The 22,736-nt window shown below is 36.7% G+C and overlaps 1 protein-coding gene across 1 annotated transcript; it reads right to left on the bottom strand.

Annotated features, from left to right (window-relative positions):
• Positions 1-9,089: 9,089 nt before the first annotated feature.
• On the bottom strand, positions 9,090-13,126 carry LOC122141012 (NACHT, LRR and PYD domains-containing protein 12-like; the record flags this gene model as incomplete). The annotated part of the gene is made up of 3 exons (XM_042746708.1): positions 9,090-9,270; positions 9,394-9,561; positions 13,083-13,126. Coding segments are annotated over 3 exons (393 nt in total), but the record flags the coding sequence as incomplete, so codon positions are not given.
• Positions 13,127-22,736: the final 9,610 nt, after the last annotated feature.

Genomic DNA, 22,736 nt, shown 5'->3' with positions numbered 1-22,736 from the left:
TTTGCGTGCCGAATTACCTTTTGTTAAACCCTAGTGTGCTCACAATTACATTAATATTAACCATACAAACAAAACAATTCCAGGAAAACTTTTTTTAATGATAATGCTAAGCTATTTTAGGGGTGTGCAATATTGACACTTTTTTTTGGTAGTGATAATTACCATATTTTGCAGAGTGTGTTTTTGAGATAGCACCTTGGTTGGTTTAAGCCTGTCGTGGATAAATAAATATGACACTAAAGCCATCAGTAGGTGGCAGCAAGTCTCCATCTTAATGAGTGATCCATTGACTCATTCATTCAAAACGGCTGCCTCCATTAGAAACGAAACTAGTAATTGTCTTTATGAATGGGGCACTGAATCATTGACTCAAATTATTTGCTCAAAAACACAGATTCATCCAGAAACAAATGAATGAGCTCATTCATAACTGTGAATGAGCAAAGTGCTGCTCGGAGACGCACAATTGGTCTTACTTCGGCTTTGTTAAAATCTTTTTCTTGCCGAAACAGAGATAAAGAGACAGCATTGTGACTAATATAACACAATACTAGCATCTTGTTTGTTGAGCTGTTGTATAAAATCAATTCATTTGCGATTGTGCTTACATTCTGGAAAGTAACACTCAGAGGTGGGTAGTAACGAGTTACATTTACTTGAGTACATTTTTTGGGTAACTAATACTTTTGGAGTATATTTAAAGATGTGTACTTTTACTCTTACTTAAGTAATTTTTTTGGGGGAAATCTGTACTTTTACTTCGTTACTGTGGGCGACGCTCCTCTCGTTACTTTATCTTAATGCAATATAAGTTACAAATGCTTCAGTTTATTCCAAATGCGCCGTCTACTTTTCTCTGGGCAATGAGCGATGCACATTCGCGAATGATTCATTCTTTTGAGTCAATTCTGTTCAAAGGCTTGATCAAACCAGTTGGCAAAGCAGTGAATTGTTTCGTGAATCAGTTTGAATGATTCGTTCAGTTCCCTGCCACGCGCGCTGAGCGTCTGAAGCGGTTCACTCAGAGTTGTTACAGAAAGTTTAAGAACATCAAGAGCGTTGAAGACGTGGCTTTGGATCTGCACTGAATTGAAAGCAAATCTGCAAAGGCTATTGTTTGCTAGCAATGAAGATCTTTATTAGATGAACACCGCGTGTGCTGTCTACGGTTCAACAGGTATAGCTTAGGCTACACTCGATTACAGTACACAATACCACTATCAACACTAGTTTGTTGTACGTTTAACTTATAACAGAGGGGAGCCAAGTTGAATGCAGCTTCCAAAAGATAAAAAATAGCCGATTAATATTTTCTATATTTCATACAATCACACCGGCGTGAGATCGTTCAACGAGTCAAATCATCAGCTGCTAAATTCAGATCTGCGTTCGCTGCTGGCGCTGAGCCACAGACAGACACGTTTTTACATCACTGCGCATTATAACCAATCACACAAGATTCTGTTGAGCTTATGAATGCAATGACCAATCAGAGGTGTTCCGATGAGTCATCGCTGAAATGCCGGTGCCTCCTTCACTCGCTCGCTGACTGAATACCTCTTTCTGGCGAATTATTTCGTCAGAAACAACAAAGTGCCGATGTGTGTACGAATCTGTAAAAAGATATTGATTTCACAGTGTTAACAGTTTCAGTGATTTAATGGGAGTTTTTTGAGAGTGATTGAACTCTAGAAGTCTGTCAGCTGTCAGTGAAAATGTTCTTTGATAATGTAAATGTTATTTGCTCTCTTTCTGTACAATGAAAGATTAGTAGCCGTTTTTATATCACATTAACTTTCATTGTTAAATTCACATTTAATATAAAGTCAGTCGTATTAAAATTATGTTATGGCATGACACCCATATCTGTTACTTAAGTAAACAGACAGGTTTTTATGCATATTTAATAGATTACATTATTAGGCTACTTTGACCATCGCATATTATCTAACATAATCTATGAAGGTGAGAATGGAGATATTTCATTATATAGTTAATGCGTCTGCAATGTTTCTAATAAAAAATTTTAAAAAAAAAATTTTTTTTAAATTGCTTAGTAATAATTTGCCAATATGCTGTTGTAGCTCCTGTGTGTCACATGACGACCCCCCCCACTCGTGCTTCCTCAAAACTAATGAGTGCATGACTCCCCTGCTTATACATTAAATAAAATATTATGTTTACATTTAATAAGCTGTCACAGAGTATGAAATAAATACTCTCCAAACCCACGTTAGCTGTTCCAGGAGGAATGCCTTCGCCTAGACACAGTTAATATTGATATTTCCAAAATATTTATGCTTGCAGAAATATACATTTGTTTACATTTTGCAGAACAGACAGAAGAAGATCCGTCAATGTGCATTTGGTTCGTTATGTTCAGATGTTCGGTAACCTAGCTGTCGTGTGAGGAGTTTTCACTCTTCTCTGTGTCAGAGGTTATTTATACATATATAATACGTACTTTAAAATAGAATTTATTTCAGTAATGCAAATCAGAATTTTCATCAGCTGTTACTCCAGTTTTCAGAGTCATGATCCTTCAAACAATAATTCTAATATATTGATTTATTACCAGCGCTGGAAACAGTTTTTCTGCTTAATATTTTTTGGAACATATGACATTTTGTTTAGGATTCTTTGATGAATAGAAAGCTAAAAAAAAGAACATCATTGATAGTGGATCAACACATTGGAATGATTTCTGAAGGATTGTGTGACACTGAAGACTGGAGTAAAGGCTGATGAAATATATATATATATATATATATATATATATATACTATAATATATATATATATTACACGCACACACACACCATACCTTTTATCTATATATCTAAATAAAAATAGACTATAGATATTTAGTATATGACCCAAAGTAACTAGTAACTAACTACTTCAGTAGTTTTTTTATCCAATACTTTTTTACTCTTACTCAAGTAACTATTCAGACTAGTACTTTTACTTTTACTTGAGTAAATATTTCTATAAGTACTTTTACTTTTACTTGAGTACAGTTTTTGAGTACCCACCTCTGGCAACACTCTTGTTATACCATGACATTACTTAACTATCAAGACTTGACATAAATATTAAAAATAAAATTTCTTACAGGACATTTTGCCCCCATATCTTGAATTAGCTTATATTGTAATCTGATATAGCCTTCATCCGGTACTGAAAAACTCTCATGATGTGTTTGTTTGTTTGTTTTTTTTCGCAAAGTTACAAAATGATAGCTTGCACATCATTACAACAACAGTTAGGATATAGGTACATGATAAATATTGCACACTCCTCACCCATTTACTTTCTCCATGCGAAGCTGTTCAGTGCGTCAGTGTTGTTTAATAATGCACATTATGAGCAATTTGTTCCGCTTTAAATTCAAAACAAAATATTGTAGCGAATGCACTTTATTTAAATTTCAAATGTTATGTTTTATTTATTATTTTATATTATTGTGTTTAAATCCTCCTGCAGGCCGGATTGGACACCTCTGTGGGCCCTGTTTGGCCCACTGGTCGTATGTTTGACACCCCTGCTTTACAACATATGATATGCTTACCATTGTTTTTCAGTACACCATAGAAACATATGGAAAAATAACAAATACTAAAGCAGCAAACTTTGCAAAACACAAAATTTATGTCACTGCCAAAACTTTTGGCCATGACTAATATATATATATATATATACATACATACATATATATATATAAAAATAGAGTTAAAATAATAAAACATAAAAACTCTTGCTGCCCGACATACTTGAGTTTGTCGAGTGAGCAGTTTGGATCCTCCAGTTTTTCAGACAGCAGTTTGACTCCTGAATCTCCTGGGTGATTGTAGCTCAGATCCAGCTCTCTCAGGTGTGAGGGGTTTGAACTCAGAGCTGAAGACACATAACAACAGCCTTCCTCTGTCACCATACAGGCTGACAATCTACAAACACACAGTAACAGTCACATTAGTTTGTCAGTCAAACATCACAAGCACACAATCATTGGAGTGGTAGCTGTTATTTTCTGTAGTTTTAGTTAGGGGTGTAAATCGGATGGTTCGTCACGATACAATATGATATCGATTTTCATACCCAGCGATACAATAGTTGCATATAAAACAATAAATAATACATTGCTAAAAAACAAATTACAGTGTAGCGTATGAGCAGTTCATTCATTCATTGGTTCTGAATTAATGAATCATGGCTCGTTGAATCTAAAACAATGCACATTCCTTGGCTAAAACCCAAAGCTTTTAGCCCCTTGAACTCATGCAGGTAAATCAAACTCTCTGCAAGCTGAATGGCAGAAAAACCGGTGCCAGCATGGCTGGGTTTAAATTCCTGACCAGATCGTAAAACTTTATTACCCCAAATGGGAGAAACAGAAAAAGCCAAGCTCGCTAGGAATTCTAGTAAGGAAAAAGGAAAGTAAATATATTCTAAATGTATTGACTGTATTTCCTTTTTTTGCTTAGATGTCTTCCATATCAAATTGGAGTATCTACAATTTTATTGTGTTAATCAAACTTTTAATGTGTGTAATTCTGCATATGAATGTAACTTTATGTTTCTCCTACCTTTACCTGTCATTTTTGGTATCTGTTTAACCGTCTTGCTTTGACCGAACCACTCATACATAGGAAATTACAGTAAAATGTATTATTCTGGAATTACCATCTTGCTGGAATATAATTGCTGAATTCTGACAACACCATAACTCACTCGAGTGGGTGTCTCCCCAGAGACAAAGGAACTTTTTTCCGCTTCAGATCGTGGACGTTCATTCGTTGTTCGCGCAAACAGAGGCGAGAACCCAGTCGCTCCATAAGAGACTGACACAGAACTTTCTCGTTGCACTTTTGTTTCGGCACTTCGTCGAGAGAACGTCTGGCTTCGATGGCTCCTTAGGGAGCTTTCATCTCCGTTTTTATTTTCTTTTCTTTTCTTTACTAAGTTTTATTCTTATATTCGCCTCTCCCTACACGAGGGAGACGAACTCTGAATTATTTCTTTGGTAACTCCACGTTCGTTGAACCTTTGAAACTTTGCGCGAGTCTGCTCGCCCCGGAAGACACGAGAGAACAGGCCCAGCTCCAAAAGAACGACACACGCACGCTCGTCTTTAGCAGGCACAAAGAGACCCACATGCAAGTATTATTTTCTATAGAGATTTAAACCGCTGCTTAAGGTTGTCTATTCCCTTTTCAAGGTGATCTGATTCCTTGTTGTCTTTCAAAAAGGTTACTGTATGTGGATTTTGCCATACTGCGCGATCATTCTGCATGATTCTGCCTATCTCTCTCTCACCTTCTCTCGTTATTCGTTTTGTATTGTATTTGTCTCTACCTCTCTCACTCTCACACATTTTGTTATTCGTTTTGTATTGTATTTGTTTTTACTGTTTGTATTGTTATACGCATATTTACTCTGTGTGAATCGTAGTTTGATGTATTATTAGTCTCAATTATTAAAAGCTAATATATTCATGATTGCTTCTGTCTAAAATGCTCACATTACGAAGTCAATGAAATTTTGATCTTAGCTACAAAGCTTATTTGTTACTTTTCAGTAACCTAAATTTATAAGGACGGGAGAATGGTTTCATGGCCAGAAACTATTTTTCCTGGAATTATAAGAAGTGATAACTTTATTGAAGTTGATAAGTTAATCTTACGGCCGTTTGCTGGACAAACCACTGTTTGATTTACATTAATTACCAGTAAAAGATATCACGTTAATTGATATGAAGAATGGAATATTGACATATTAATGAGTAAATTACAGTGCCTTGTAATGAGTTATTGATTTGCATATACAATTGACCTATTTTTCATCTTCAATAATTTTTAATGTAACTGTTACGCGAGATATATATATATTAATCATATTCCAGATTAATTATTAAAATTCCCTATATATCATTTGAGCTTATGTAATGTACTAACCCAGTGCGGCTACAACAGGAGTATATCGATTGATATATCGATATTTTTGATATTTTATATCTATTTTAAACAACCATCTACATTTTTATTAAACTCACAAATGCAACCAAAAATATATAACAAGAACATTTATCTGAAAATTTACATTTTGTACCTCAGTTGGGACATTCACAACAAAAAAATAGGCCTGCACATTTTTTAAAATAATAAAGAAAATAAACAATTGGAAAAAAACAATTCTGGCTGCTACTATGGGCTCAGTGATAATAATCTTTTCTACAGATAACCAAATTACAAGCAATAGTAGAAAATAACTACAATACAACAAAGACACAAGTTCAATAAACAGTGCTTTTCAGGTTTTTCAGCTCATTCAAAAATAAATTTTCAGGTACGCTACAGAAATGTAATAGGCTAATCAAATGTAAAATAAACTGCACAGTCTTCACTCTATAAATTAAATATAGATGAATCATTTCTGATGTTATAACGGTTATTTAGTCAGGAGCAGTGAGCACTTGTATTTTTTCTTTGACAGCATTAGATTTATTATTAGTTTGCTTTCACTTTAAGAACGAAGCACGGATTTAATATACTGATACACACGCCTTTTCTTTCTCAACTGTTTACATTAAGACATATGCCTAACGACTGTGTTTACTAGGATATTCGTCAAAATGCGCATTTTGATTTAATTTTGTCTGCATTTATTCATCCATGCACAAAAAAGTGGAAGAGAGCTCGATTTAGTATTCACGCGGTCTAGACGCGGCTGTCTGTGTGCGTGCGCAACGCTTCATTTATGTGCGCTGAAAACTTCTCACACAGCGCTCGACTGTTCCACAAAACAATCCAGAGCATCTTTTATGATTCACCTTGTGCCTTTCGGCAAGGGCAGTCCTTATATCGAAGTCCTGATACGCGAGTTTGAGCGAGAATGCACGCGGTTGGCGGTAATGCATAGACGGACATTATGTGAAAATGTGGACAGTGTCAAAACAAGGTGCCTATTTATACTACAGATATTGATATTTTACATGTGGCATCGATGCATCGTATTGTTAGACGTTTAATCAATGTATTGATCCATATTGATGGATCGTTACACCCCTTGTTTTAGTCACAAAAGTAACAAAGGTGACGTCAGCAGAAACATTTATACTCCAGTAGACAGGAACAAAGTATTTATATATAGTCACTAGCCACTCACTAGCCTACTCATGTCTTCACTGTAGATTGTGCAATACATATTGTACAGATGTTTTCATTGTAGATTGTACAGTCAATATTATACTAATGAAATGCAATGTCATTGTATTAAGATATGATGGACACTTTCAATGAACACAGCACATAAAAACTAAACAAAAACAAACAAATCAGACACATTATTATTTGTTATATTTAACAAATAATCCAACAGACCACTCAGCAAACAACTGAACTGGGTGCCGGGATGTCTGTGAACTGCCCCCAAACCACAACTAACAATATAGGCAGAATAGGCCTCTGGTTACCATAGCAGCAAGGACATCTTAGCAAGATAGACTGAGATTTTATGACCCAAAGGAATTTACTCTCACTTAATTAACTTTGTAATAGACACATAAGACCCATAGAAAATGACTTCTTCCCATTAATTCATAGACAAACCTCTCTATTAATGAACATGCACATCCCCAGAATGTTGTGTGTATTATTACTGTTTTTGTACAGGTATATTGTCTTTTGTATTGTTTACTGTTTTATGCATGCCTTATGATAGAATTATTAGATAATGTAGGCCTATTGGTACAGTGTTTGATATCAAAATAATCCGTGTTTAGTCCGCTATATATTGGTGGACTAACCATCCTCATAACATGCACATTCAAAGTGTTTTACAAAAAAAATAAAAAATCTCAGCTTTTTGTTCAAAGGGTTGTTTTTTTTCATGAAACTTAAAAATGTGTGTTTTTTATAAGTGTTGATTAAAAAACATAGGCTCTGTTCTTTGGCACATTGCATGTTCAGATATTCATACAGCAAATTATTCTTGGGGCCATTAAACTTTTGTGAAAATGACCCAAAATGCAAGTGGTGGCTGGTGACTTAAAAATGCTGGTGGGGAAAGAGTTAATATGTTTATAAGAAACTGAAAAAAAACCCCATAAATGTCAGGGCTTCTCTCAGTGCCTAAAACCCCTCAGACCACAAAGGGTTAAACTGGCCAATGTATCATTTGACCACTGAATGAGTCCAGAAGTATGTGTATTGCTAAGCCATCTTAAAGTGAAGTGTGTATAACTGATCAATTATTTTTCTAGAACACAAAGTATAATTATCACAAATCAAGCCATCTTTGCGGTCATTAAAACATTAAAATGTAGCATTGATTAGTAACTTTTGGATAATGATTTGATGTAATTTGTGTGCTTATCTCAGTTCATGATAGTGGTATATATAACCCGCTCATTTCTGATATTGTTCATCTTTCTCTGCTGCATATGATTTTGACTTGATTTTGTGTGGAGCATCATGGTGTCGCTCTGTGATGTGGGTTTCTCATCAGTGTTAATGAATACAGTTACACTTTACTCTCAAACATGCAGTGCATCAGACTGTATATTTCCATTATTACATCGCAAACCGTTGCAATTTGATAATCACACAAAACCATATCACATTCTCACCACATGCATTGTTAGAATTCATGAAAAAGTTATAATCTTAGCATTTATTAATTAAAAATCAATAGTGTATTACTGACTTACTTGTTCTGGTAAACCATTGAGAGCAGATGTCGCATTTGTTGACTAAACAGTACTTTATTACAATAATTTATTATGATAGCATTTTCTTAACTGTTTTAGATAAAACCATTTACCTCAGTATCTCCAGCTGACAGTTTGGACTCTTCAATCCATCAGAAAGAAGCTTCACTCCTGTATCCTCCAGGTCATTGTTACTCAGATCCAGCTCTCTCAGGAAGGAGTTTGAGGATTGTAAAACTGATGACAAACTCCCACAAGACTGAGCAGTGAGATTACATATGGAAAATCTGAACAAGAAAACACAAAGTAATTTGATGCAAAATTAATCTTACCAGTGTGATTTTCAGTTATTAATGCAAAAAAAAAAAAAAAAAAAAAAGGATTTAAAACTCAAACATCAGTATTTCCAGCTTACAGCTCTTCAGTCCGTCAGAAAGCAACTTCACTCCTGAATCCTGGAGGTCATTGATACTCAGGTCCAGCTCTCTCAGGACAGAGTCTGAGGACTGTACAGCTGAAGACAAACTTTCACTTGACTGACCAGTGAGTTTACATATGGAAAGTCTGAACAAGAAAAATACAAAGTAATTGGCTATAGAATAATTCTTAATATTATGATTTTTATAAATAAATTAATGAAAAACAAAACAAAACAAAACAAAAAATGGAAGTACTTTAAACTCAAACCTCAGAATCTCCAGCTTACAGCTCTTCAGTCCATCAGAAAGAAGCTTCACTCCAGAATCCTGCAGGTCATTGTTACTCAGGTCCAGCTCTCTCAGGACGGAGTTTGAGGATTGTAAAGTTGAAGACAAACTTTTACAGGACTGAGAAGTGAGATTACACCGACATAGCCTGTGTAAAGAACAAAACAAAAAGCAACATTAAGGTATAATCTGGAGTGCACGCAGCAAAATCACCAGTGAACACTGATAAAGTGGCAGTGAAAGTGACGTGATGTGGCCAAGTATGGTGACCCATACTCAGAATTCGTGCTCTGCATTTAACCCATCCAAAGTGCACACACAACAGTGAACACACACCCGGAGCAGTGGGCAGCCATTTATGCTGCGGCGCCCGGGGAGCAGTTGGGATCAGTGCCTTGCTCAAGGGCACCTCATTCGCAGTATTGAGGGTGGAGAGAGCAGTGTACATGCACTCCCCCCACCTACAATTCCTGCCAGCCCGAGACTCGAACTCACAACCTTTGGATTACGAGTCCAACTCTCCAACCATTAGGCCACGACTTCCCCAGAGTTACAAATAAGTGTTCATATGTGTCTACACTACAGAGTGATAAAAGTAACATTAAAACAGTTAAGTTTATTATGTAATTAAGTGATGATTGAGCATTAGTGATGACACTTGCTGTTAGCAAGCAGAATCACTGAATTAAAGAGGAACAACAGCTGTGTTTACACTGCAAAGCTTCATGTATAGATTTGATCTTTTGACCAGGTTTATTTTTTGTCCAACCTGTTCACATTCTTTTAAAGGTACTATTACGCCCATCTAAGGAAAAAGCATTGCATGAAAGGACTTGTGTGGACAAAAATTAACAAAAACGATAACAGTTTATTGGGAGTTTTTGGATCTGCATTTGACACTATTGACCACAACATTCTTTTGAGCAGACAACAAAATTGTGTTGGCATTAGTGGAATTGCATTGGCATGTTTCAAATTATACTTCTCCGACCACCATCAATTCATAGCAATGAATGAAGCGTAATCATACCAATTACAAGTGCAGTATGGAGTACCACAGCGCTCAGTACTAGGACCGTTACTTTTCACACTTTACATGTACAAACCCGATTCCAAGAAAGTTGGGACACTGTACAAATTGTGAGTAAAAAAAACGGAATGAAATAATTTACAAATCTCATAAACTTATATTTTATTCACAATAGAATATAGATAACATATCAAATGTTGAAAGTGAGACATATTGAAATGTCATGCCAAATATTGGCTCATTTGGGATTTCATGAGAGCTACACATTCCAAAAAAGTTGGGACAGGTAGCAATAAGAGGCCGGAAAAGTTAAATGTACATATAAGAAACAGCTGGAGGACCATTTTTGCAACTTATTAGGTCAATTGGCAACATGATTGGGTATAAAAAGAGCCTCTCAGAGTGGCAGTGTCTCTCAGAAGTCAAGATGGGCAGAGGATCACCAATTCCCCAATGCTGCGGTGAAAAAATAGTGGAGCAATATCAGAAAGGAGTTTCTCAGAGAAAAATTGCAAAGAGTTTGAAGTTATCATCATCTACAGTGCATAATATAGCATCCAAAGATTCAGAGAATCTGGAACAATCTCTGTGTGCGTAAGGGTCAAGGCCGGAAAAACCATACTGGATGCCCGTGATCTTTCGGGCCCTTAGACGGCACTGCATCACATACAGGAATATTACTGTAATGGAAATCACAACATGGGCTCAGGAATACTTCCAGAAAACATTGTCAGTGAACACAATCCACCATTGCATTCGCTGTTGCCGGCCTAAAAACTCTATAGGTCAAAAAAGAAGCCATATCTAAACATGATCCAGAAGCGCAGGCATTTCTTTGGGCCAAGGCTCATTTAAAATGGACTGTGGCAAAGTGGAAAACTGTTCTGTGGTCAGACGAATCAAAATTTGAAGTTCTTTTTTGGAAAACTGGGACGACATATCATCTGGACTAAAGAGGACAAGGACAACCCAAATTGTTATCAGTGCTCAATTCAGAAGCCTGCATCTCTGATGGTATGGGGTTGCATGAGTGCGTGTGGCATGGGCAGCTTACACATCTGGAAAGGCACCATCAATGCTGAAAGGTATATCCAAGTTCTAGAACAACATATGCTCCCATCCAGACGTCGTCTCTTTCAGGGAAGACCTTGCATTTTCCAACACGACAATGCCAGACCACATACTGCATCAATTGCAACATCATGGCTGCGTAGAAGAAGGATCAGGGTACTGAAATGGGCAGCCTGCAGTCCAGATCTTCCACCCATAGAAAACATTTGGTGCATCATAAAGAGGAAGATGTGACAAAGAAGACAGTTGAGCAACTAGAATCCTGTATTAGACAAGAATGGGACAACATTCCTATTCCTAAACTTGAGAAACTTGTCTCCCTCAGTCCCCAGACGTTTGCGGACTGTTATAAAAAGAAGAGGGGATGTCACACAGTGGTAAACATGGCCTTGTCCCAACTTTTTTGAGATGTGTTGATGCCATGAAATTTAAAATCAACTTATTTTTCCCTTAAAATGATTCATTTTCTCAGTTTAAATATTTGATGTCATCTATGTTGTATTCTGAATAAAATATTGAAATTTGAAACTTCCACATCATTGCATTCTGTTTTTATTCAAAATTTGTACAGTGTCCCAACTTTTTAGAATCGGGTTTGTATTTTAAGGGAGATATCATCAGGAAACATGGTGTTAGCTTTCAGTGTTATGCTGATGATACTCTGATCTATATTTTTTTGCGGCCCAACGAAACACCAATTCACAAAACCAAATGCATAGTTGATATAAAAAACTGGATTTGGGTGGAATTTGCAGAGAAGACTTAATAAAACTCATGTGAAGTTGTAAAAGAAGTGTGATAGTAAAACAAAAAAGAATTGTCATGGCTGTATTGTCCTGTTAGTTGGTGCAGGCAAGGTTGTCGCATGTTTCTTCTGTGATATCATTGTGCCACTGATAGGTAGCACTCTTTATCAGCCAGGAAGTGAGGAAGAAAATAAAAAACTCTCTGTGCAGCTGTAGTGGATGAGGAGCGTCAGGCGATCATATACTATTATGTTTGAACTGCCTTGAATTAAAAAGCATAAAATAAAGACTACAGCAACTAAGTTCCACAGGACAGTAAGCCACAAGCACTGGCATCATCTTGGTATTTAGGCACAACATTGTAGTAATCAAGTTTATTATAACATTGACTATTCTTCACTGTATAAATTAAATCTGGATTAATCCTAGTTTGAGCTACAAAAGTTATTCCATCAAGACCAGTGAGTGATTTTCTCTTTTGTTTAAACACGTTTAGACGGATACTCACTAAGACAGGTATATTACAGGTATTTTACGTTCAAGTGCAAAAAGACATAAAAACAGAACTCAGTTGTTTGCACGCTGTCTGAGACTCGGCTCTTTATGCACAATTTTGGCTGAATTATTTTTTTAAAGTTGAAATACATGCCTTCAGCCCATTGTGGTGATTAACACATTCATTTACACTAATGGTTAACACTAGATATTGATTGATAACTGATCCTTTCATACTACAATTTAGACAGTGGAAAACACTGACTAGCAAAGTCACCTATTCATTCACGTTAACACACTGAACACAGAGAATGAGTAAAGCCAAACCTCAGTATGTTAAGTCGACAGTGTGAACTCTTCAGTCCGGCAGAAAAGCAGTGTTACTCCTGAATCCCTTCAGGCAATTGTTACTCAGGTCCAGCTCTCTCAGATAAGAGTTTGAAGATTGTAGAGCTGAACACAAACTTTCACAGTGCTGATCAGAGAGAATCACAGCCATTGAAATCTGCCAAAACAGAATACTTGCTCAGATTATTTTCAAATGTTCAGCATTTCTGCACATTTTACCTTAGGACAGCAAGCTATTTCTCATGGTATTTTGACATTCAATTGTTTAGTTTTGTAGAATGATGTAGAATAAAACGTATGACTAAACAGCAGTTAGTGAAATTACTCACAGGGCTTTTCTGCAGCATCTCACAGCTGGGATGAGTCTTGTGTAGTTTGAAGATGATGTGAACCTCTTTGGACTGAACTCATCCAGCACCTTCTCTGACATCAGCAGTATGTAGATCAGTATTGTGCACATTGAAGATGAGAGTTCTCTTCCTGGATGTGCTTCTGAACCGAGGTATCTCTGGATTTCCTCATACAAAGAATGGTCCTTGATCTCAAGTAAAGGCTGGTTCACACGGCAGGATAATTAGGCCAATTTTAGCCCCGATTCACCCCTTCCGACAATCTTAGGATGCTCCGATTATCGTAAAAATAATCTGATCAAATATTCCTGCCATGTGTGGTGTGTTAAGACTGCTTTCCTCTGCTCGGAAGGACGTCGGGACCGCTCCGATCTGAAATCGGGGATATCCAACATGTTGGATTTATTTCGCCCGATTTCTTCTCGTGTGTGGTGTCCCCCGAGGACAAACGATCACGCAGCCTGTGGACTGTGGCGTGTAGCCAATCAGAAAGCGAGGTGACGAGAGGTGGTGAGGAAGAGTACCGGAAAAAAAAATCAAAACAAGCCGGCGGGGCACGGTAATGTTTATCTACAGTACGTTACCCATCACTAGCATGACCATAACATTCATTCATATAAATGTCTCGTGTTTGTTCATGTCAGTTGAAGAAGTGAAGACGCGGGCCACAACTCTAAGAACTCAGTTCAGCAAGCTTCTGAAAACTAAACCGAGTGGGACTTTTGAAAAGCCACTAACAAGCAAACAACGATGGCTTATGAAGAGACTGATGTTTCTGAGGAGGCATGTCACCCAACGTGCCACTGAAAGCAGCGTATGTACCTAATTGTTGACTGTTCATCAATATTTAAGTTGTATGTCTAAAAATTAGGGGTGTAACGATACTTATTGTGTGGTTGACAGACTGTTTATCAGTTTGGGACCAGTGCAGCGCGAACCGATCGTGATCATGCGACGCTGTTACTACACAGCGCTAATGAGATCCAGTAAAGAAAGCATTTGAATTCGGCACAGAAGTAATAACATCGCTGCGAGATCTAGAGAGAAACATTCACATTTCTCCATTATTCACGGATCAAACAGCGCGTGGAAACCAGGAATGAATGAACTAAACTTATCCAGTGTCTACAGATCAGCAACATTCACCATGGATTTACTGTAGTACACTGCAACCAAGTTTGGTAGGAATAGTAGGCTATAATGCCTTCAAGTAACATAACGTCGGTTTTATTTTGACATTATGAATACAATTGCTGCCCTCAAATGTTAATCTGAACTAAAATAAACCTTTGTTTATAACTACTACAATATTACATTTAATTTTTTCCAATGAGCTGTTTTGTTTTATATGCTCCTAAGAAGAAGAGACAATTATAGCTCTAGAATTGCTCAAAGTAAAAATAAAAAATAAAAAAAATCATACTTTATGATGTTGGTTTTAATAAATAATAAAAAAAATAAATCAAGGACATTTCTCTGGCATTTTTGCTTTATCAAAAACGTATCGAACCGTACCGTGACACAAGTGTATCGAACCGAACTGTGAATTTTATGAACCGCTACACCCCTACTAAAAAATCATTCATATATTTTTATATAGCTGCCTCAATCAATTAAAGATGGCCTGGCTGCAGAGATGGACCCCTTGAATGATCCAGATGATGACGATGTCTCTCTGATGTCTGACGAAACATCTGCTGAGGAACCATCTATTCTCCAGAATGATGACGACCTTTCCCCTCCTGTACCTTGTACACCTACTGCGAAGAGACTAAAGAAAAGCAAACTTGCACCTAGTATTTACCCTGTACCACCCTCTGTACATATGCCCAACACACAACCAACCCTTCTACACACATATACAACTCAACAAGAACCACCTCACCACATGCCTCTACCCATAGGTACGCAACTGCTGCCGAATCAGTACCAGCTTCAAAATAATGAGACGCATAGCTACAGGAGAATGCTAGAAGACGAGTGAATACAGATGAAAGGTAGATTGTCAGTCATGGTTCTCAAGGTTTACAAACAACTACCTCTGTTTTTTGTGGTTAATCAGAAAAACAATGCATTTGTGTCTTTTCAAATGCATCTTCAGTTATAAGTGTGTACATCCTTTATTGAGGTCTTTGTTTTATTATATTTCGGCCTTTTTGTTATATCAAGGCCCTTAAGTTGTATTTTACCACAGTTGTGGGAGTCATACACACCGCTATTGTTTCAAATGCTTAACCATTTCACCCGTAAGTGACATGAACAAATGTTTATTGATTGGATTGCTTATATCCTGAAGTAAATAATAAACAGTTTTTTTGTTTTTCAATTTTGACCTCTACCCAATTGTTGTGAATTAACTTAAAGATTGAATTCTGTAATTTTCATAGTAATACTACAAGTAGAAAAAGTAACAAAAATTATTGCATTAAAATATGATGATGCTAAACCATTTGGTTATGCAGGCAGTGGGATTTTAATTTGTTGCTCAGGGAATTTCAGGTGGCACTAAATATCAAAATATTAAATATGGAATACAAACAGAGTAATGAATATACAATTTTGTAAACCTTAAAATATTCCAAAGTTAAATGTATCAGCGATTTCAGGCCCGAACATAAATGATCACATTCATCTAATCTTTCCTAACGATCCGCTAGTTGCCCGCCCCATAAGCATGCCGTCAAAAAACGCGTCTCTGTAGGCAGCCTAGGCTCTGAGATCTGCACACACTGGTTGTTGCGTTCACAGACCACTCAAAACAAAAAAATAAATACTGTTCCAGCCAATCAGCGACAGGGGGTGGGTGTTGTGAGGTTTTTGTGCTTGTGCACAGCTGCACGCGAAAACCCACCCCCTGTCGTTGAGTTGGGTCTATTTAATATATATATTCAAAATGTTTTATTACTGTTTTTATCTAAAATAGGTGTGTGTATTTAAAAAAAACTACAACAAACATTTCATTAGTAATGTAATGTACTTTAGACATTACCTTGAGATAATCCTTAGCAAGTGCTCGGTACAGGGCTTCACATGTTTTCAGTGACAATCTGGGAGATGGTTGACTTTCCAACTCTAAACTGGAAGTTTAAGGATGTAAAGGACTCTCCTACAAGATAAAGAAAACAAAATTAGTGGCATTCAGCCGATTTAAACACAATAAACGAAACAGGCTGTTGCAAACAAACCTGTTGCCAAAAATCTTAGTGTTAACACCAGTCTCTCCCTTCGCAGAAATGGACAGTCTCATGTTGTATCCTGCTTTCTGATCAACGGGGCTACTTTATTGAGGAACAAACTCAAGCTCCTCCACACTCATACGAAGTAGCTCCTTGACCCCTTCTCTGTCAGAAACCTGTAAAATATAACAATACAAATAAAGTCGATGGGCATAAACTACATCCACAACTGCAGTCCACCAGAGTACATGGAAACGAATATAGCAACGTTTATTTCAACGGTTATTAATCTGTGTAGTACGTAACAACATTTCTATGAGATAAAACAACAACTTACCTCCATATCATGATGTAGCAAGTATAGTCCATGCTCGCGTTGTCTCCACCTCCTTGACCATCGCCTTTTTTTCTTCAGTTAAAAAACAAAGCACAAACTATGGCCACTGCATCCTCTTTGTCCGCCCATGATTTGTTTACTCTGAAGTCACGTTTGACCTCGAGGGATTTTGCGAGATTTCCCGTCTGACATGGGAATGCTCGGGAGTCAAATCGGTTTCGTGTGTGATGTGTTGATTTTGCCGTGTGGCTGCACACCACACACTGTAGGACCAACACTGTTAGACCCGTGATTTTTTTATCGCCGTGTGTGGGGTCTCTCAGGTTTGGAAAATCGGCCGACAATTTTAAAATCGTCCCGTGTGAACCAGGCCTAAGCTGTAAAATAGGTTGACAGAAGCTTCATCTGAGATGAAGTACCCGTCTTGTACTCGTAATGTATTCAGCTGTTTTTGTGATGCCCTCGGTGGTGTCTTCAGTGTGTTTGATCAGACCCTTGGAGCAAGTTTTGACTAGATTCCAGTGAAATTCCCATCAGAAACCTCAGGAACAGGTCCAGATGTCCTCTCTGACTCTTCATGGCTATATCAACAGCTGTTCGCAGTAGCTCCTGCAATGTGACATTTTCCTTGGGCTTACCAAAGAAAAACTGGAGCTCCTGCATGTTCTTGTTCAGGTAGCAGAGGAACACATGCACTGCAGCGAGAAACTCTTGAACACTCAGGTGCACAAAGCAGAAGACCCTTCATCTCATGAAGTCCATCTTCCATCTTTAAGATCTCAGTGATCATTCCTGTGAACTCAGTGTCTTTAATCACATCAATACCACATTCTTCTAGATCTTCCTCATAGAACACAATGTTTTCCTTTTTCAGCTGTTCAAACGCTAGCTTGGCTAACCTCCAAATTATTTCTCTATTTGAATGTAAGAGCTTAGTACGTTGTCTTTCTTCTTGTTCATCATACTTCTGGTTCTTTCATGTTCATCTGTACCAGCAGGAAGTGAAATGTACATTTCAGTGAGTGTTGTGCTGATGTTCTCTGCACTGTTCTTGATGAGAAAATTCTGCAGTACTGTGGCTGTGATCCAGCAGAACATAGGAATATGGCACATGATGTAGAGACTACGAGACGACTTAATGTGTGAGATGATTCTGGAGGCTTGAGTCTCTGTTATTCTCTTTCTGAAATACTGCTCCTTCTGTTCATCAGTGAATCCTCGCACCTCTGTGAACAAACCTACATACTGAGGAGGGATTTGATTGGCTGCTGCTGGTCGTGAGGTCACCCACACAAGAGCTGATGGAAGCAGTTTCCCTTTTTTAGCAGACTTGTAAACAGCACACCTACAGATGATTTTTCTTCAAAACTCAGCAGAATTCCACTTTTAAAAGTTTAAAAAAATGTCGACTCTCATCAAGTCCATCAAATATAAATAGATTACATTTGCTGTATAACTTTAATTTAATAGATTTTTCCAGTTCCTTCAGTTCGGGATAAAATACCTGCAGAAACTCATGAAGATTGACCTCTCTGTCTTTCAACATGTTTATCTCTCGAAATGGAAGAAGGAACACACACAGTCTATATTCTGATTGGCCTTTCCTTCTGCCCAGTCTAGGATGAATTTTTTGCACAGAAACAGTTTTTCCAATGCCAGCGATGCCCTTGGTCAGCACAATGTTTTTTTGTCACCGTTTTTTCCCGCAATAAGCTGAACATATCATTGCATTTGATTGGTTTGCCCTGTGTTGTTTTGTTCTTGAATGCAACATCAATCTTCAGAATCTCATGTTCCTGATTCACGTGTTCAATATCTCCCTCTGTGATGAACAGTTCTGTAAAAACATCATTGAGATGTCCCTTATTTTCTTTTATGTTCTCAAAAATATGTTCTGCTTTCTTCTTCATGTTGGTTTTGTGAGTTTCCAAGAATGTTTGAAGCCTTAAAAAATCTGTAATTAAAAAAATCAATATAAAAAACGTAAAAATCATAAATAGGATTGAAGAAATAGCATAATATATATATAAAAATGCTGCCTTCACATGTTAATTTATTTTGGTGGGTGTTCAGTATCAGGTATCTAATTATTGTGTAGAATCACAGCAGATATTAATTAATAAACTCTCTTTGGCTATCATCCATTTAGTTTAACACCTGTAGGGTTAATTCTGTTGTTTTGGGTGTTTTAATGTTTTCTTTATTAGGATTTTCTTACCATGGGAAATTGGAGTAGTGTGTAGTTGTATTTCAGGCATTACTATATAGTTCGTAAAATGTATGGCTGTAAAAACGCCTCGATTATGTATGTAACCATCATTCCCTGAAGGAGGAATGGAGACATTACGTAGATAATTAACTAATGATTATGAAATTATGGGAGCCCAATCACCTCTGACTAATACAAGAAAGAGCCAAAAGAATATTGGAGAGTGGAAATTGTATGCCAAGCCACTCTCCATATATACGGGTATATAAGATGGCTGCGTGCATCAATTCATTCAGCTTTGTGCTGAAGAGGCAAGAATGCATCCTGGCCATTCAGTTGTAGTTCAAAGTTGTGCCAAGAGGGATGTAAAGTCCCCATTCCCTCCTTAAGGGTACGAGGATTAGATATTTAACTGAGACCTTCCCTTTCAGTCAGTCACATTCAACATTACGTTGATAACTGACATTATGGGGTCCCTATGGAAAAAGCCACAACCAATGAACTGTGTTACGTGATTTGGTGATACAGGTGCTGGCAAGAAGAAGCGTGCCTAGACAGATGCAGTTGCAAACCATAACCCTCCCAAAGCCCCAAGTAAGCTCTTGTCTAAGGAAAGACAGAAAAAGCATTGTCTGAGATAAATTTGACGTGTTGTTTTAACATGATGTGCCACACAAATAACACCACTACCAGAGGCACGCACATTGATTTATAGTCTATTAAAACTCAATATTCCAGACATTCTAATTGTGACTCGGCAAAATCCTTCTGTATGCTTTTTATATTTATATAAGTTCTTGTAGTCCTAGTTACTTAATCTATACCACACAAAGAGTACCGTTTTTCTCTGCAGATGCTGAACAATTAATAATAATTGTTATGCAATTTCATAAAGTAATAAATTACTTACATTTTAGACATAATATTGCTTGTTTTTGCCAACGAAAAATAGTTCCAAACAGATCACATCACTGTTTGCATCTCTCTGATCAATGATGGTGTTTACTTATTGAATAAACCAGCTTTTTGAATGAATCGGTTGTGCATAAATGATTCAGCGATTCACTCATTAAACAGTCAAATGCTTTTGTTTCGGAATTAATCACCATTTGATGATCGGTTGAATCTCAATGACTCACTCGTTAACGTTCACTTGCTGTCACCTACTGGCGGGTTTTAATTTCACAATTCGGAGACCATTTAAAAATATTTCAAGTATCAGTTTTCAACCCTTTTATGTTACAAACAAACATGAGGCCTAATCATACTCTGTATCTTCAGTTTTAAATGCATCCTGTGTCCCTATGAGATACATAAACTGTGTAAAGACATGCTATTTCAGAGGCAGATTCCAAATGTTTTCTATGTTGGAATGAAAGACACTAAGTACGGAAGAAGTGCTTCTAGTCTTACTCAAATATATAAATGGAAGAAACAGCTGAACTGAACACAATCTTGGCTACCAAGCCTGTATGACATATATATATTGCTTCTCTTCCATTTAGCATTTACTTGTACTTATTTCAAATACTCAGTACATTTAGATTTTTAAAAATACTTTTTGTACTTAATTACAAATACATCTCACATCTTTAAGACTTTACTCTAATATTCAAACGTGACCTTCAACTTTTACTCAAGGTACTTTTTCTGTAAATAATCGTACTTTACTTGAGGTATGACTTTCATGTCACTTCCATACACCACTGGCAGTAGGTAGTCGGCCGAATGCCTATTACCGCGCTGTACATAACTCAGTCACATGCGAAAACTCGTTGTGAATCACCACCGGTGGCGCAATGGACATGAACTGTTGAACTGTTGCTCAATAGATTGGAAATGTGACGTTTTTGTTGAAACTTTTTATTAGAACAAACATTACGACAACTATTTCTAGACAACAACTTTTACATATCAAAAGAAAACAAAACCATGGTTAGTTTGGCAGACAAAACAAATAAATATTTACCTTGAACTAACTGTAACGTATCTTGCATTGCCATTTAGCCCTTGACAGCTTTTCAGACGACAGATTATGGTGGGATATTTGACACAGGCAATGACAAGAAGGTTACTCACTACAATTTGTGGCAAACCATGTAACATTTGGATGTCTTTTGATATCAGTTTTGCTGGTTAGCTTTGTCCTTGACAGAACATGAAATTAAAACATGATATTTCTGAAATTGTTTTGTTTCAAAAAGAAATCATGGTAAATTAAATAATAGAAATGAAGATCAAGACCGTTTACGGCAGAAAACGACAAGTTCCAGTTTTCTGAGAAAAAAACCTTAAAATGGTCCAAATACTGGTACTTAACACAGGTTTGTACAGATCGGCAAAATAAATTCACGGACTTGCACTACTTTTTTGGTATTTAAATCAGATCTCCTTATCATCATCACTTGTTGTATTATCCTTCAAATTAATAAATAACTAATAAACAAATTGTTTCATGGTTCAAATTCAACTGATTTTTTATTTTCATGAATAATGATTTTGACCTGAAGATGAAAGCTTGTCATACACTTGGAAAAATATGACTTTATCACACTCATAGCACTAAGGGTGTGCATACAGCGAGCTAACAAGGTGAGACAAAAAATACAGATACTTGGTGTCACAAGAACGAGACCATGTTTTAGATACTTTAAGACATTTTCAAATGACAAATATTTGGGTACACTCTATCAAGCCCGTATTATAATGTATTATAGCGTATTTTTAAGGCATTATAATGAATGCATAATGCATTATAAAAGATATGATAATTGTTCGTATCCTCTCATTAATATTCATAATAACATTTTAAATATTATACTCGTCTTATTGTTGTTGATAGCTTTAAGAATAGATTATTTATAACACATTACACATTGCATCACTTTTAAACAATGGATTATATTCTCAATATTTATTAATGTGTATCAGTCCTCTTGTTTTTCTCTCAAAGAGCCATAAGAGCGGATATCAGATCAATGAATGTGTAATATGACACATTTGCTTTGAACTTTTTTTATTGTAATATCAGATTTGAATTCGTTTGATGGTACCCTTAGACATCTTTGTAAGACCTCTGCACTACACATATCAACTATCCGTCATGAGTATTATATTCGGCTACTGTAAATAGAGTCTAACAATTTATTTTGTGGGGGTCAACCCACAGATAAACTGACTATAAGCGTTCTTATGCAAGTACGTCCAACTACTTGTTCTAAACCATTCAGATTCTACATTCTTGAGCATACTAATACTCCTAAATTAAGTTAGTGCCATGTAGTTGCAAAGTCTCTATTAGTACGATTGCATTCAGGGGACCAGCAAATAAAATGTAACCCTATAAAAACTTGCATTTTTTCCCGTACGAGTATGAAGCTCACATCAATTAATTTAAACTTAGCTCCACAGGAAACACTAAAATAACACTCAACATCTACCACGTCACACGTTGGTCAGGAAGATACGGTGCAGATCTTAAATAAACATGTCATATATAGATACAGTCCATTTATACTGTAATGACGTAAATTTAATATGGTGTTCATTGTGTTATAAATA

The sequence above is a fragment of the Cyprinus carpio genome, chromosome A4 (genome assembly GCF_018340385.1).
Source record: "Cyprinus carpio isolate SPL01 chromosome A4, ASM1834038v1, whole genome shotgun sequence".
In the NCBI taxonomy this organism is placed as follows: Eukaryota; Metazoa; Chordata; class Actinopteri; order Cypriniformes; family Cyprinidae; genus Cyprinus; species Cyprinus carpio.
This window is presented reverse-complemented; position numbering and strand designations above follow the sequence as displayed.